This window comes from Lutra lutra, chromosome 4, assembly GCF_902655055.1.
Source record: "Lutra lutra chromosome 4, mLutLut1.2, whole genome shotgun sequence".
In the NCBI taxonomy this organism is placed as follows: Eukaryota; Metazoa; Chordata; class Mammalia; order Carnivora; family Mustelidae; genus Lutra; species Lutra lutra.
Window position 1 is genome coordinate 159,502,785 of NC_062281.1, and position 18,029 is coordinate 159,520,813.

At 36.8% G+C, this 18,029-nt stretch overlaps 1 protein-coding gene across 3 annotated transcripts in view; it reads left to right on the forward strand.

Moving 5' to 3' along the window:
• The window catches only part of SPATA6 (spermatogenesis associated 6), a 145,285-nt gene that overhangs the window by 74,069 nt on the left and 53,187 nt on the right, over positions 1 to 18,029 (forward strand). For all 3 annotated transcript variants that reach the window (XM_047727507.1, XM_047727505.1, XM_047727506.1), the window contains one exon: positions 5,819 to 5,859. In XM_047727507.1, the coding sequence (XP_047583463.1) occupies positions 5,819 to 5,859 (41 nt within the window). The remainder of the gene's footprint in view (positions 1 to 5,818; positions 5,860 to 18,029) is intronic.

The window sequence follows — 18,029 nt, forward strand, 5'->3', positions numbered from 1 at the left end:
TATCTTTTGACTGCCTTTTTTTTTCCCTGTCTAGCAATTGGGTGGTTATGCTTTGGGGTCTCATCAGCTATTAAAAAATGCATATGGGAATTTCTTATGATAGAGTGAATTTTCATTAGTGACTTTAATGGAAATTCTTAAACCCTTTCTTGCCAAATTATCCTACCTAAAAATTAAGTTTTTATAGGATACCATTTCACCACCATTGACTATTTTAGTCATCATAATAATCGCATGAGGATGAATTTAACTATATTTGATCAAAAAAAAATGACAGAGGCCTAGACAGGCTAAATGGCTTGTTGGAGAGTTCCAGAACAGCCCTGGTTGGTCTGGGGTCCAGGGTTCTTGCCCCAACTTCCTTCCTCCCACCACTCCTCCCACTTTCTCTATTTCCACTTGCATTTATTTTTTTTTTTAAGATAAGTTTTTCAAGCACGTTTTCTTTATCTGGAATTTCCATAGTATATAATTCTAATTGTAATTTGTGCAGTCCTTTTGAAGAGATCCAGCATGTCTTGTGTTACAAGAATGTTTATAAGCTTTATCCTACCATTGGTGTTTTTGAGGAGGAAATTGAGGGCATCATCCTGGCCCCTTTTTTATTTGCTTAGAATATGAAAAGATGTTAGATTCTGTCTCCTCTTTGAAGGAATCTTCTCTTATTCTCTTCATTTTGAAGATTCTTTTATGAGTTTCATTTCTACCTAAGATTGTAATCTTTTTTATGAGCTTCAACTAACCTCTTTGTTTGGTGGTTATTGTTTGTAAAGTAAAATAAATTGGAAATTATATTCCGAAAGCTAGTATGTCATTACTGGAATAGAGGATAATAAATGGTAACATTTTACTATTCTGAGTAAAATAGCAAATAGTCATTATATATATATATATATATATATATATATATATATATTTACTAGCAAGATATCTTATTTGTTTCAGATTTTATTTAAATGTGTGCCTCATCTCATAGAGCAGTAGGCAGCTAAGCTGTGTCATTTTAGGTATCCCTTTTTTAGTTTCTTCATTTTCTATTATTAACTAAACATTTTTATCAACTTTAGTAAGCTATAATGTATATATCCTAAAATTCACCTATTCTGAGTACACAACTGAATGATTTTAAATAAATTTGCACAGTTATAAAATCCCCACAATCCATTCTAAGAATATTTTTATCATCCAAAGGAGTTTTCTCATACCCATTTGCAGTAAATCTATATTCTCACCTTGAGTCTCTGGGTTGTTTCCACTTTTGGCCATTATGAATGATACTACTTTGAGCATTTGCATTGAAGTCTTTGCATAGATACAGGTCTTTATTTTTTTTGGATACCTGGGAATGGAATTGCCAGTTCATATGGTAAATCTGTGTTTAACTTTTTAAAAAATTGCCAGTTGTTTTCCAACATGGTTCTGTCATTTTACACTCCCACCAGCAGTGTATGATGGTCTAGTTTCTCCACATCTTCAACAACACTTGTTATTATTGCCTTTTTTTTAACCATTCTAGTGGATAGGCAGTCCTGTCTCACTGAAACTTTAATTTACATTTGACTAAGGGCATTGAATGTCTTTTCATGTGCTTATTAGATATTAGTTTATCTTTTCATGATCATCATTCTTCAGCCACTGATAAGTTTACTGTTTGCTAAACTTCACACAAAAATGGGGAAAGTCTGAGTCTTTTGCTGATGAGATTTCAGAAAGCAATAGAAATAAGAAAGATGAAAACATCAGAGGTCAGAGTAACCAGTTTCTGGTGAAGGTATCAAAAGTGATCAAGAGACAGAAAACACATGTTATATGTCTTTCCTTTTTAGAAAGTGGGATCCCCTAAGAGATATTAAACCCTGGTTTTATTTCATAAAGCTGGGCATCTTAGCTTTGCTTCCAGTTATAGGGACTGGCGTATAACAAATGCATGGCTGTGTGCTCCACGAAGATTCACAGGAGAGCAGAGGCCAACCTTAGGATGTTATGTAGGCATTAAAATAGTAAAAGGATAATTGCTGATAAAGGACTCCAGGGGCATACTCTTTGAAGGTTTGTAGGTACACATATTCATCAGTAGGGATGTTTTGCAATAGTAGTAGCACTCACTACCAGAATGGGGTTCAATTCTTTGAAATCTTGAAAAAAAAAGAAGATAATAGTACCCTTCCAGGTGGAATACTGTAGAGGTTGCCAGAATATGGATTGATTCATAGGGAACACATATTGGCTGTAATCATCAGAATGGGGCTCAAGAATTACTTTTATAGAAAGGATGAGCTAATACAGGGATGCTAAGTTTTAGATTAAAGTTTCTTAAGCCCTTCTTGGTTAATCAGGACTGGTCCTTTAGGACTAAGTCATATTTGAGCCTGTTGGGTGAAGGTCCACTGTGGAGAGAGGAAGGATGCAAAGGCTCTAAGTTATCAGAATACTCCCAGCAGAAATGGTGACCTTTGTACAAAGTGGATCTTAGTTTCTATATTAGATGGTTGCTATGGAAATATTTTGATGACTGATTACCACATTTGTTGTTTTTTTTAAAGATTTTATTTATTTATTTGACACAGAGAGAGAGATCACAACTAGGCAGAAAGGCAGGCAGAGAGAGAGAAGGGGAAGCAGGCTCCCTGCTGAGCGGAGAGCCCGATGTGGGGCTCAATCCCAGGACCCTGGGATCATGACCTGAGCCAAAGGAAGAGGCTTTAACCCACTGAGCCACCCAGGCACCCCACCACATTTGTTTTTAACCCATACAGTTAGTCACTACTTGATACCTGACTAATCTGATTATATCACATCCATTTTGTTAACAAATCCAGAATGTGATGTCATTTTTGAGACTAAAGGCACTTTGATTCTCAGGTGTGAAATAATCAAAGACCTTAGTTCCATTACTTTTGGGCAATAGAGGAGGTCAGCTTCCTGAAATGTAAAGCAGAAATACCTACTCATCTTATGTGTTCTACCAGTCTGCTCACGCTGCCACAAGAAAATACCATAGACAGGGGACTTAAACAGGAGATGTTTATTTTTCTCACAATTCTAGAGGCTAGGAAGCCCCAAATCGAGGTGCTAGCGAAGTAGGTTTCATTCTGAGATCTCCTCTCTTGAGTTGTAGAAAGCTGCCATCTCACTGTATGCTCACATGACCTCATCTTTGTGTACACAGCTTTAGAGAGAGAGGGAGAGTGTGTGAGCACATATTCATGTGCAAGCTGTCTGCTGTCTTTTCTTAGAAAGATGCTCTTTCCATCATGAGGGTTCTACCTGCATGACCTCATCTAATCCTGATTACTACGCAAACGTCCCATCACTTTGGGGGTTAGGACTTCAACATAGGAATTTTGGGAGGAGACCAACATTCAATTCGTAACACCTATTCTATTTCATGAGGTTATTAGAGAACCAGGTAATAGCTAACATTTATTGAATGTGTTTTCTGCTGGCCTTGATTCTAAGTACTAATATTCATTGGTTACTTACAATAATCAAGAATTTTATGGGCGCCTGGGTGGCTCAGTGGGTTAAAGCCTCTGCCTTCAGCTCAGGTCATGATCTCAGGGTCCTGGGATCGAGTCCCACGTTGGGCTCTCTGCTCGGCGGGGAGCCTGCTTCCCTTTCTCTCTGCCTGCCTCTGCCTATTTGTGATCTCTCTCTCTGTGTCAAATAAATAAATAAAATCTTTAAGAAAAAAAAAGAATTTTAGATACTATTATTTATCTCCATTTTACCGATCAAGAAACATGAGGTTTAAAGAAGTAAAGTCAAAGGTGATCAAGGTCACAAACACATAAATACATGCACAGTCTGAATTAGCTCTAATTTTTCTTCATATTTCTCTTAAGTGTGACCCATCCATTAATGCTCAGGTTAACTTTCTCCTCCTTAGGAAGTTTTCTCTGATTGCCTTCAACCTTGAGAGATTAATCTCTGATATGACTTTTTTAAATAGCATTAATTGCCTGTACCATTCTCACTTAGCCTCTTCTTTTATGCTGCTGTTATTCAACTTTGTGTAACTTAACCAAGGTAAATTACAAGCATTTCACAAGCATGGGCCATAACTTTTATCTCCTTTATCTCCTGCTTTTAGAATACAGTTAGTGAGGTTAGTGGGTAATTATCGGTAAGGGTGATGAAGTGCAAGTATCGGGAACCTCAGTAACAGCTGGATCTCTAAAAATAAAAGAAAATTATAAATCTGTCTCTGTTAAGGTAGATTTATAAATGGTTTGTGGAAAGCAGAAGACATACTGGAGTTTTAATATACTGATACTTTTAATATTACATTAGCTGCCAGAAAGGATATATACCAAGTACAGAAATTATTACCTTAATTTTCAAAGTTAGCATGTGTGGAGAATTAGGTTCATTATGTCCATATCATTCTTTTATTTCTGCTGCTGTGGCCAGCTATACATTATTAGACTTTATGGAAGAGAAGTTGAGCTGGGATGTATTTTTATTTTTAATTTTGAAAAGCACTTGAAGTAAGTTGAGTCTTACTGACTTAAAGGGTAAAGTTGGCCTTGTGTGCAAGACATTAATGTTTCAGCTAGTCACTGTAATGGTTCAAGACACTTGGTAAACAAACAAGATCTTGTGCCTTAAAAGAAAGCTAATTAATTGACTGACTATTGACTCTCCTAGGTCTCTTTATATATAATCATTTCTTTTTTTTTTTTAATAAGGTGGTTTGGTAAAATAAAATATAGAATGTTAGAATGCTTTTGACTAGAATGTATAAGGAAGTAGAATTGCAAATTATGGTTCTGATTTGCTTGAATGTCAATATACAGAGATTATAATACTTAACTGTATTTAAGTAATGAGGAAAACCCAAAACCTGCATCTGCAATATAGTGGTCTTTATCCCAGGAGAGATTATAATAGTTTTATGATCCACTTTGTTACAAGATACTGTGTTAGGAACTTTCATAAGCGGTATAATTTAATCATTACTATGACTCTCCGAGGCAAAGTAGGCATTGTCTTCATACTTTTAAAATGAGGAATGAAACACGGATTACTTATATAACTTGACCAAGTGGTGGAATCAGAAATTGCAGTTAGGCTTGTTTGACTTAGAACTTGAGAGTAACGATGTTGATGAAGAAGTTAGTTTATTTTATTTATTTTATTTATTTTATTGCCTCACATGTAATACTTGATATAGTATTTAAAACAATTTATGAAAGAAATACATGAGACAGATGAGGAATATGAGACTTAGAAAGGTTAAATAATGAGTTCAAGGTTATACAGGAGGTGCTAGTGACTGAACTGTAGTATGGATGTATTTGTCACACGGTCTGTACACCTATGCTACCACACTCTAAAGCTGGTCCTCTTGCTGTTATACTCACTTGACTCTAGTGTGGACTCCCAAGAATGGGAACACTTGCAGTTTGGCAATACCTATCAAATATATATATTCAAATTATATTTCATCATAAACTGGTTTATCTACTAAAGATTATCTGTTCCATGTAGGTGAATTGATTTAGCAACAAAAAATTATTCTGGTCTATATTCTGATATCTCTACCTCCAGTGAAAATAGTATTTGTGTAATCACCTAATTACTGAAGAATGGATACAGATTTTAGCTTACCATGTATCATCTTTACTCATATGGCATTGTTGAAGGATTTTAAGATACTTTTGAATACTGCTGTATGAAATTATAATCATAGAAATCAAAGAAATTATAAACAAATAAACATAGAAATCATAGCAAAAATCAAATATGAAACCAAATTTTCTTCTTTTTGATATGAAATATCTATAATTTAATTCTCTTGTACATCCTTTTTCAGATCATGCTCATCTTGGCTGCTACCGACCCAAGGATTATAAGGTATGTAAGTATAAATCACAGAATGATAACTGTCCTGGCTTTCACATAAAAGCCATAATGCACATAAATGTAAATTTCTTATATATATGGTCAGAGATTATTGTAATCATTTAGTCAAGAAAATGGACAAACAATATTGTCATATCATAGAATATCATTATTTTGGCTACAATGTCAAGTGATAGAGCAGACTTTTCATTGAATGTCTTTGTACAATAATTTTTTTTTTTAGATTTTATTTATTTATTCGACAGAGAGATAGATCACAAGTAGGCAGAGAGGCAGGCAGAGAGAGAGAGGAGGAAGCAGGCTCCCTGCTGAGCAGAGAGCCCGATGTGGGGCTCGATCCCAGGACTCTGAGATCATGACCTGAGCTGAAGGCAGCGGCTTAATCCACTGAGCCACCCAGGCGCCCTTTGTACAATAATTTGTGGCTTTTGATTATTCATTTAGATCAATTACTTATTGAATGTGTTTGTGTATGTGTGTGTGAGAGAGAGACATAGACCAGAGAAATTGGTTGTTATTTTTTGTAATAACTTGCACAGTACTATTTCTCAACTTCATTTATAGACCATCCTTACAATTTTTAGAATATCTGCATGTAATTTGTGCTGTTTTCTTTAAATTCACTTTTTATTTACCTCACTACTATAAATGAAAAATCAATATCTTATGCTTTAAATGGATGATTGCTCTAAAGGATACAATGAAAACAAAACAATGTTACAAAGTTCTGGCTAGATAAAGGTTGTTTTCCAAAAGCTCTGAGGCATGTTCTCTATTTCTTAAAATGAGATAAGCAACGATAGAGAGGTGTAGGAAACATACCAATAGCTAACTGAAGGTTTCTGACTAAAAGAGAATTGAAAAGATAATACCCGTTTTCTTTTGTAATTCAGTGTTATTTAGCGTATGTCCATGTGCCATGTAAAATAATCCTGTGTATCATCTAAAATCACTTTGGGGGGCGCCTGGGTGGCTCAGTGGGTTAAGCCGCTGCCTTCAGCTCAGGTCATGATCTCGGGGTCCTGGGATCGAGTCCCGCATCGGGCTCTCTGCTCAGCAGGGACCCTGCTTCCCTTCCTCTCTCTCTGCCTGCCTCTCTGCCTACTTGTGATCTCTCTCTGTCAAATAAATAAATAAAATCTTTAAAAAATAAAATAAAATAAAATAAAATAAAATCACTTTGGGTACCATATTAAATTATCTGCCATACCACTAATAGTTTGTGTCCTCCATTTTGATAAGTATCATCTCAGAGTTTGTCTTTTCTGTTCCTAAGTGAAAGCTTTTTGATAAGGTGTGTCAGTGTATTTGAGAAAACAAAACAAAAACAAAATCATAGCTTTCCTTATAATACCTTTGCTTATTTACTTGAAGACAGTCTATTCTGTGTTTACTAGCACTGAACAGCATAGTTTGAGTATTTTGCCATGCTTTGGAGCATGATAAAGGAAATATGGAACAGTTAAGTAATGAATCAAGGCACTGTATGACTAAGAACTCAAATCTAACAGAGTATCAGAATCATCTAGGTGGAACTTTTTAAAAAGTCATTCCAGGTACTAAATTGAAATTGTTGAGAAAGGAGACTGGAATTTTTAAATTTTTAACACATTTCCAGGTGATTCTGATGCAGCTCTCTTGCCATCTATCCAAGCATTGGCGTTTGAGAACCACTAGCATAGACTATGAGTATAGCATTGGTATTGGTGGAACTGTTTCTTACATAGTGTGTGTATATGGCTGTGCCCTTGTTTAAGGCTGATGCTGCAAGAGTGTGTGCTTGGCATAATTCACCTGGTTCAGATCTGTCCTATTATGTGGAATGTATTACACACACACACACACACGTACATGCACACTGGTGTGTATAATATATATGCATGTGTACACACATAGGTCAAAAAGCATAATATTGGGACGCCTGGGTGGCTCAGTTGGTTAGGCAGCTGCCTTCAGCTCAGGTCATGATCCCAGCGTCCTGGGATCGAGTCCCACATCGGGCTCCTTGCTCAGCAGGGAGCCTGCTTCTCCCTCTGCCTCTGCCTGCCATTCTGTCTGCCTGTGCTCGCTCTCTCTCCCTCTTTCTCTGACAAATAAATGAATAAAATCTAAAAAAAAAAAAAAAAGAAAAGCATAATATTCCTTATCTTGCAGGGTAGCCACTCTCATTTGGTCTACCTAAAGGATAAGCCTGTCTTTATACATTTCCTTCAAGTTATGCTTCATGATTTTTATAATCATGTATTTATTTTCATCTTTATTTGCATCTTTGTTTAAAATATGCTTGTTTTCCTAATCTCTAAGTTCCAGGGTGGTAGGGACCTTACTGATCTGCTTATTGATAATTGCTAGTACCTAGCATATTAACTGATATATGGTATGGATTCCTAATATATGTGTATTGTGTGAACAATTTTTTTTTAAGATTTATTTAAGAGAGAGAGAGAGAACAAGTGGGAGGGGCATGGGAAAGGGAGAGAGAATCTCAGACAGACTGCCTTGAGTGTGGAGCCCAACTCCAGCATGACGTGACACAAAACCAAGAGTCATATGCTTAACCAACTGGGCCACCCAGGTGCCCTGTCTGAGTGGGTTGTTAAGAGAAAACAAGTAAACCAAATATATAAAAATAGAATGGAGAGACAGGGATAAAGTTTATAGGCTACTAATCTTTATCTTATTAGAGTGACTGTATTCCAGCTCTATGTTAGCTGGTCCATTTAAAGATAGGTGTATATATTTACAATCTTCTTTCCCACATGAATTCTTTGAAAGAACTGAACTTTAATTCTCTCCCACTCTCATTTCTGGATTCTTCACTTTTAGGGTTAGAGTGAAGTTGATCATTCATACTATCCTTGTTAAGGCAGTAGGTGGTAAGTAAACTCACAGGATTATTTTTATATTCAAGGGATAGATTTTCATTGAAATGCATATATAGCATTGAAGACTGCTACCTTCTCTATGGAAAGAATAAAGGATCTTATAGGCACATAGTAGCTGGCTAATAATATTCAGGGAATAGAACACTAGGATTTCTACAAGTAAAAAAAAGTCATAAAGGTGGGAGTGCTTACAAAAAAATTTCTGGAAAAGGACTTTGCTTGAATTCTGTTGAGAAATATATTTTACATAGACAAGAGAAGGAAAGCAATGTAAAAAAGTCTTGGGATTTATATATATACAGGGTCCTGGGAGAAAAGAGAAAAGAGAAACAACTAGTTTCGTTTGAGTGGAGGGTAAGTACTGAGGAATAATGGCTTTTTAACATCCTTACTTTTCTGTTTTTCTTACATCTCCTTATCTCTATATCTGCTGCCTCCCCTTTTAAGATTTGTAGCTGTTTGATCATTATCTATTCTTTTGACCAAACTCAACTCTCTTTACCTTGGAAGCCTTATAACCCAACTGTTCTCATAAGTGCTTGTATTCTTTTCACTTCTACCATTACTCTCCCGAATCATTGACTTTTCTCCAATGTAGTTCCAATATGCCTGTGTCATAGGCATTAATTTAGTATATGGGTTCTCAGTGGAGATTGTACCACTGTCAAGGTGGCATTTTAGATATTAACAGGTACCATTATTACAGTAATTTAGGGGAAGTACTCTTGATATTTAATAACCAGGGATGCTAGATTTTCTGTAATAGTGGGACAATGCCAAATGGTGAGGAATTCTTATGTCCCACATGGCTTTTAGCTGTCTCACCAACCCTAATGGAGGTGAAAAACATGTTCATAATTATTAGAACAATTCTAACTCTACATAAAACACAGGTACCTTTATATTGTTTTGAGATACATATTATAGGAATACAAATATATTATAAAGCTTATACTTTGTTTTGTTAAAAATATATGGTATAGTATTACACTGTGATGAAGTATAGGCATTTATTTTCCTGGTTTTCTTGTATGGAATGGCTTATGATCTTCTTACATTTTAAAACTGCAAACTATTTATGTAAGTGAGTGTAAGCATCCATTATGTTTTCTAGAATAGTCATGCTTGAGCATTTATGTATTAAAGTACATATTTTAGGTCATGTTCCATTAATTTCTCTTTATACTACAGTTAAAACAATTTGTTGATTTTTTTTTAAGATTTTATTTATTCACCTGACAGAGAGAGAGAGATCACAGTAGGCAGAGAGGCAGGCAGAGAGAGAGAGGAGGAAGCAGGCTCCCTGCCGAGCAGAGAGCCCGATGCGGGGCTCAATCCCAGGACCCCAGGACCACGACCCAAGCCGAAGGCAGAGGCCCAACCCACTGAGGCACCCAGGCGCCCCAACAATTTGTTGATTTTTTTTTTAAAGATTTTATTTATTTGACAGAGAGAAATCACAAGTAAGCAGAGAGGCAGGCAGAGAGAGAGGAGGAAGCAGGCTCCCTGCTGAGCAGAAAGCCCGATGTGGGGCTCGAACCCAGGACCTGGGATCATGACCTGAGCCGAAGGCAGCGGCTTAACCCACTGAGCCACCCAGGCGCCCCCAATTTGTTGATTTTTAATACATTTCATTTCAAGATATAAACGGAGGCAATACAAAATATTTGTTTTTAAATGAGGACTTAGTTTGGGCTACCATAATATATATCATAGACTGGGTGATTTAAACAAGAGAAATTTATTTTATCACAGTTCTGAAGGCTATGAAGTACAAGATCAGGGTGCCAGCCAGTTTGGTACCTGGTGACAGCTCTCTTCCTAGCTTGCAGACAGCTGCCTTTTCACCATGTCCTACATGGCAGAGAGACAGGAGTGCACGAGAGTGCAAGCTCCGGTATCTAAGAACAGTAACCCTTTCAGATTAGGACCTCACCCAAAAGACCTCATTTAACCTTAAACCCTTACTCCAAATGCAGTCAAGTGGGAGTTAGGACTTCAACATATGAATTTTACAGAGAGACAGTTCAGTCCATTGCAGGGACTTTGGAAGTGAAGGTTGAAAAATCAATGATGCCATGTGTAATCAGTGTATGAGTAAATGAATGGATATACATAACAGAGTATTTCTGGAAAGATTAATAGAACCCATTTTACCTGGGTCTTTATAAAGATATCCTTTCTAGCTTCAAATTGGCCTTCAGTCCTGTTGATCATTTTGTTCTCTTGTTGATTCTGTAACACACAGTCCAACCTAAGTTCTACTTCTTCTCCTTCTCGTTTTCCATACATAATGTCATATTCTACTTTGTCAGAGAAAATGTCAGTCAGTTGTGGATGGAATTATCTTCCATTATCTTCATCTCTACTTCAGTCTTTCTGTTAATTTCCACTTTCTTTTTCCTTCTACTCTGCCTTCTTAATAATGTTAACACCTTCTTTGCATTTATTTATTTATTGGCTCCATCTCTTTTGACCACAAACATAATAATAAAAATCAAGTTAAATGTATACAATGGGTTCCAGTTTTAAAGCATTTCATATGGATTATATCACTGGATTACATGTAGCCTTATAATTGAACAATAATTTTTATTCCCATCTTAAATGGCAGAAAACAAATTCTGCAGAGCTCCTGAAAAAGAAAATACCTCTCAGTCTGCATCACTCTATCTTTTTTTTTAAAGATTTTATTTATTTATTTATTTGTCAGAGAGATAGAGTACAGGCAGGCATAGTGGCAGGTAGAGGCAGAGGGAGAAGCAGATCCCTGCGGAGCAAGGAGCCCGACGTGGGACTCGATCCCAGGACCCTGAGATCATGACCTGAGCCGAAGGCAGCCACTTAACCAACTGAGCCACCCAGGCATCCCTGCATCACCCTATCTTTATCATCCTCTCTTTCTCCTTCTTTTTACTGCTAGATACTCAAATGAACATTGCTTCCACTTCTTTATCCATTACTTCTAAACTATTTGGGGAAAATGAATTTTATGAGAACTCTCAAGCTGGAGAATTCTTATATTTCTTTGAAAGGGATAGGAAACCACCTTAGTGGAAGTGGAGAAGCAGACCTGGCTTTAGGCAAAATTATGATATACATGTGGAATATATGGTTGATTTCGAGTAGCCTTACATCACTCTTAGCATCCTCAAATGCCTAAGCATCGCCTTACTACACTGGGTGCCTCTTGGACTTGGAAGAATATGGATTTAATGTGGCTTCCTAAACCCCTGAAAGTAAATGTAATGTTTTGTTCATTTTATCCTCACTTGCTATCAGGCATATAGGTATCTGGTGGACACTTACCTAATGTTTGAATTTGTGAATAAATATCACATCAAGGTCAGAGTTTTCTGCTTGGATTTTTTTATTCCCTACAACTTAGTTGTTCCTACTGCTCCTGAACTTACACACTTTTCCCGTGATGTCATCACTATCCTTCTCCAGGTCATGTCTGTATTTCTACTTCTGGATTTTTAACTCATTTAATGTAATGCTAGATGTTCTGAAACTTTACTATTTCAGTATCTTAACAAAATATAAGTGTATTTGTCATTAACAACACAGTGCATCTGTTTCTTAAAAGCCTGGCTGTGACCTAAGTCACATCTTATATTCCATTGACAAGAACTGGTCACATGGCCATATCTAGAAGCACAGGAGGAAGAGTGGCCAGCAAGTAGAAACCTGGTTAGGCCACTGATCCCGTTCATCTTATACCACATAAGAGGGAACACAAATTTTAAGGGAGAGCTAACTGTACTGACAGTCTGCCCCTCTGGACACAAAATATCTCTGCATACCTTTCTTCCCTCACATAGAACATACTCATGTCCTCCTCAAGAAAGACCACTCAAAGTTCCATGCAGGGGCGCCTGGGTGGCTCAGTTGGTTAAGCAACTGCCTTCGGCTCAGGTCATGATCCTGAGTCTGGGGATCGAGTCCCTCATCAGGCTCCCTGCTCAGGAGGGAGTCTGCTTCTCCCTCTGACCTCTCCCCTGTCATGCTCTCTCCCCCTCTCACTCTCTCTCTCAAATAAATAAATAAAACCTTAAAAAAAAAAAAAAAGAAAGAAAGCTTCCATGCAATCACTTGAGTCTAGCTTGAAGGCCAGGATCTTTGGGTGATGGAGGGAGAGTCCATCAGATCTGCATTGGGTGACCTGTGAATTGACATTCTCTTTCCCCTCTCTCATATTCCCACCCTACCTGAACCCCATTTCTAACATACTCTGTTAGAGTAGGAACAGGATAGCTGAGAAAATGGGATACTTGGAAAAGGAAGAACTAGAAGGTAAAGAGCAATTGTCAGTCTGCAGCAATGCTGAATCCTGCCAGGCTTGCCATCCTGTTACAGAAGGATTTCTTTGCATAGACATTGCTGAAATTATGGTGCTTACAACAGTAACTATATGGTTTAAAATTATAGTGTAAATACATGAAAATGGCTTGAATCTAACTTGGAGTGGCTACAGACCTAAAGTGAGGCAAACACACGAGTCTGGCAATATTGGCCAGTGGGTTGCTTGCATACTTTGTGTCTCCGGCCCCTTGTTGTCTCCAATGGGAGACCTGACACATCCATAGTTCTAGGAAGATGGAAGGTTTGGGAGCAATTTCTCCTAAAGGTATGTTTTCCCATGGAGAAAACAAGAAAAAAAACTGAAGAAGTTTTCATGATATTTTGACAAGTGACACAGGACAGAGTTTTTACTATAAGGATTGTGATGTGGTAAGAGTATTGGAGCCTGTTCACCCATGGGTCTGACTGGAGGATGGATTTAGTACCTTAATGTTTTGTTCATTTTCCCATGACCTTTCTCTTATAGACCCACAAAAAGAAGTGACAAAGATAGAGATAAAGTATTGTTAATGAAAGACAGACTTCCACTAGGGATATGAGTTTTCAGACCTGATCACATAATGAAAAGATTACTAAAGGGTTCTGCATTCCTAGAAGACAAAGCAAGCATTTGGGAAGTTGAGCAAAAGGAAGTCAGAGCCCAGACTCAACACCAAGATTCACTCACCTCACTTTGTAGTCAGAGAAACTCCCAGGAGGGAAGCTCGAGAAGTCTCAGAAAAATAAAGTTTCTATATTGAAGGTCTTCACTGTGGTAGCAAGGGTATATCTATTAATATATTAATGGGCTTCTAGGATTGTCTACTGCCAACTCACCAGAAGTCCACCACAATAATTGAATAGTCTGTTGATACCAAGCAAAACTGGGTTTGTGACATAATGCAGTAAGGGAAAGCCATCACCTCGACAGTTGGAGTAGTGTCTCTGAAAGGGGAAGGTTAAGGGCAGGTACTTATAGGGTTTGGGGGTCTGAACTCCAGTGTTTCAAGGTAGGGCTTTTACTGAGGGAATCTAATTGACAAAGTTTGTGATATAAAAGTTTAGGATTAAGGGACACAAAGATTGGGGTCTTAAAGCAAGTCTTGACAAGTAAACAGTTTATTTGATAAGGATTTGTCCATTTCAATGATCTGTCCTGAGAAGGGAATTGTTTACCCAGATTAAGAATCTGTTGTTTCGAGAAGGGAGTTGATTGATAATTGAGCAGACTGCTTTCAGGTAAATGACTTATGGGAATGTCCTGAAGCAAATGATGGTTATTTACTGGTTTATAACATTATTTTTGGGGGCAAGAATTTCCTTAAATTCATGGTCAAGTCATGTTCAGGTAAGTGGGCCTCATCTCTTTGTTCTGATAGTTATACCATGTGAATGCAGGTGGTCTCAGTTCTCACGTGGCTCACTAAAGTTATAAATGCTTTGCCATCAATGTGTTGCACATTTTTTGTTAGATCTATTCCTAGAAACCTTATAGTTTTGGTTCCTACTGTAAAGAATCTTTTATGTAAAATTACCTTTTTGTGTGTTTTATTGATATGTAGGTTTGAAGTTGATTTTTGTATAACATTCTTATCATATATATTCTTGAATTTTTTAATAGAAGAAACTGCAAATAATCATCTGCAAATAATGAATTTTATTTCTGCTATTCAAATTATTTCTCTGTCTTAACTGATTAGAATCTTCAATACAATGTTCAATAAGAGCGGTAATAGTGGATGTGGCAGAGACATTTATTGCTTATTTGTTATTCATGTCCTCTTCCATCCTTTCAAGCCCTCTTTCAGGTATATAGGGCCTACTCTATCTGGGCTATGAAGGAAAATTACGTGGATCCCTTCCAGGGTGAAGCGTAAATGAATTGGTATGAACTCTCTCTCATTGCAGTGATAATGAGGCCTCATGTTCTAGATCGTACAGCCATAAGTTGTTCAGTGTGCCTCATCAAAACAGTCCTTGGACAGTTTTGTGAAGTGTAATTTCTCTTGCTAACCTCTCTTACTGTAAAGCACAGGGGGAAATGAACCTTTATTATGTTAAGCCACTGATTTTCAAACTTAATTTGCTACTGCAACATAGCCTAATACAGTGTGCCTTCTTGTCTTGATCCTGTCTTTGATAGGATCATGTCTAAGGTTTCACACCTTTGAATGTTATTTGCAGTAGATTTTTGTTAAATATCCTTTAACAAGTTAACAAAGTTCCTTTTGAAATTCCCTGTTTTCAAAGAATGTTTTTTTAATTATAAATGGATGTTGAATATTATCAAATGCCTTTTTTTGTAGCATCTATTGAGTTGATTAATAGATTTTCTAATATTAGCCTATCCTTGTATACTTTGAGTAAACCCAATCTGGTCATGTTATGTTCTTTTTCTTTAATGTTACTAAATTTAATTTTTTAATATTTTATTTAACATTTTGTCCATAGATGGTTTCTAGTGAGGGTGCTCTATAATTACCTTCTGCTATCTATTAGTGACTTGGTAGCTTTATTATGATTGCATCATAAAATTAATTGGAGATGTCTTTTTTCTTTTGGAGGACAGTTTGTTCCTAAGCTCTATATTTTGGGTTGTTAGTAAATCAGATTGTGAGACCATCTTCTGTGAGACCCTCCTTTTAGGCATCCTGAGGGGCTTGGGCTCTGGGAGTTTTCCACTTGGGAGATCTGCCGTAGGTCTCTCATATGTCACTGGCCTGAGACCCCCTTACTTGGTAGCTATTCTATTTTGCTTCAGTTTCCTCTGCTATGAAGTACAGAGGATTAAAATATCTACCCCATAAGACTGTTGTGGGGATGTAACAAGTTATTTATATAAATGCATAGAACAGTGGTCTAAGAAGGGACACACACACACACACAAGGATTGATCTATTTAAGGAATGACTTATCACTTTCATTGCATTATTTTAGAATTTCTTCTAAATCCTCCAGTGTAAAGGAAGTACATCTTTCTAAAACCAAACCAGATAGTTGAGCGTATGGATTCTTAAACTAGATAAGATAGGAATTGATTACTTACTTGAAATAGGATTCACTAAGGAATTTTCTTGGCAAAGAAAGAGAAACTAAGAGAAACTGCTCTTAGTTACCAATATCTGCTTCTGTCTTCTTCTTCTTCTTTTTTTTTTTTTAAGGATTTATTGCGAGGGAGCACAAGCGGGGAGGGGAGCTGGTGGAGGAGAGAGAGGATCCCAAGCAGGCTCCCCACTGAGTGTGGAGCCTGATGTGGGGCTTGATCTCATGACCCTGAGATCATGACCTGAAACCAAAAGTTGGAGCCCAACTGACTGTGCCACCAGGTGTCCCTGCTTCTCTCTCTTTGGATGAGAACTGTACTTTCTTATCATCAAAGCAGTACCTATACTGAACTTTTTTCCTGCACTCCTTATTCTCAACTACCTCCCAGCTAATTCCGTTAGAATTATTTTTATTTATTTATTAAATTTTATGCCCCACAACAAAGGAGAAGTTTTAGAGCATGTTGTTGAGTACCAGGCACTAAGTAAGCTTTCAACAGATACTTGATGGATAAGTAAATTTCCTGTTTCCCATTATACTTAGTAGTTAATTCTTCCTTCTATTAATTGGATCTTGAAGTTCTTATAAATATAAAATGTTTTGGGGCACCTGAGTGACTCAGTTGGTTAAGCCTCTGCCTTCAGCTCAGGTCATGATCTCAGGGTCCTGGGATCGAGTTCCACATTGGGCTCCCTGCTCAGCGGAGAGCCTGCTTCTCCCTCTCCCTCTGCCTGTCACTCTTCCTACTTGTGCTCTCTCTCAGTCTCTCTGTCAAATAAATAAATAAAATCTTTAAAATATATACATATATAAAATGTTATGGCCATTAATATGATTTAACTTATCAGATTATCATGTAAACAACTTTACAGGAATCTCATTTCATGAGTATAGTATAACCAGACTTTTATATATCACAAGTTTGAAAAGTGTGTCATTTCCAACATTACATTTATGAAATTACAATTAATTTTATATATGAAGCTTTTCTACTTACAACAGTTTTAGATTGGGTCAAAAATACTAAATTTTTTATCTTGATACATTTTAACATTTGCAATCTTGAAGTTGTTACATATTTGAGGTCTCGGCATGTAAAGGATAATTTCCATAAATGTAAAAAAAAAACCTTTATGCTGAAACATGAAGATTGCTATAAACAAAGGACATAAATATTATTCTGTCTCATGAGCTACACCCTTTGCTTTGTGTTTTCACTAGTCTTACCACATTTTTGTGGCAAACCTGGGAGATCCTTTGCCTGGTTTATAGATAAGGAAAAACTTGGAGGGGAAATGACCTAGTCAGGCAGGGATTTGAACCCAAGTCTTTGGACTGTAAGCCAGTGTTCTTGAGGAATCATCCAGGAAAGGAACTCTTCTGTAATGAGCCAAAGACATTAATATTCCATTTGATTTCTGAAGTGAATAAGTAACCTATGGAAAACTCGTAAGAGCTATGGAAATGTTTCTTAAGCTAAGGCTTAAGACTGAAAGTTTGAAATGGATTCTTATCAAAGACTCACCCCCTCATTATACATTTCAGTCCTCCATGTAGATATAAAACATTACAGTACAAATATTTACTCTAATTCCATGCAAAGACTACATCCTGGCTCTGATCCCATTGCACAGTTACTTGTTATATACCTCTTTAGTTCTAATTTGCTTCCTCTTTGTTTTATCAGTACTTGTTTGTTCATGTCTGCCATCATGGATTGTAACTTCTTTGAGGTTTTGTCTGTGATATTTATTTTTATCAAAAATATATTGTGTATTTATCTGTGTCTTCTACCATGTTCAGGACTATATACATAAAATATGCTTAATAAATGTTGAATAGTATTGAGTTACGGCGTGCACACACACTCTCTTTCTCTCTCTCAAA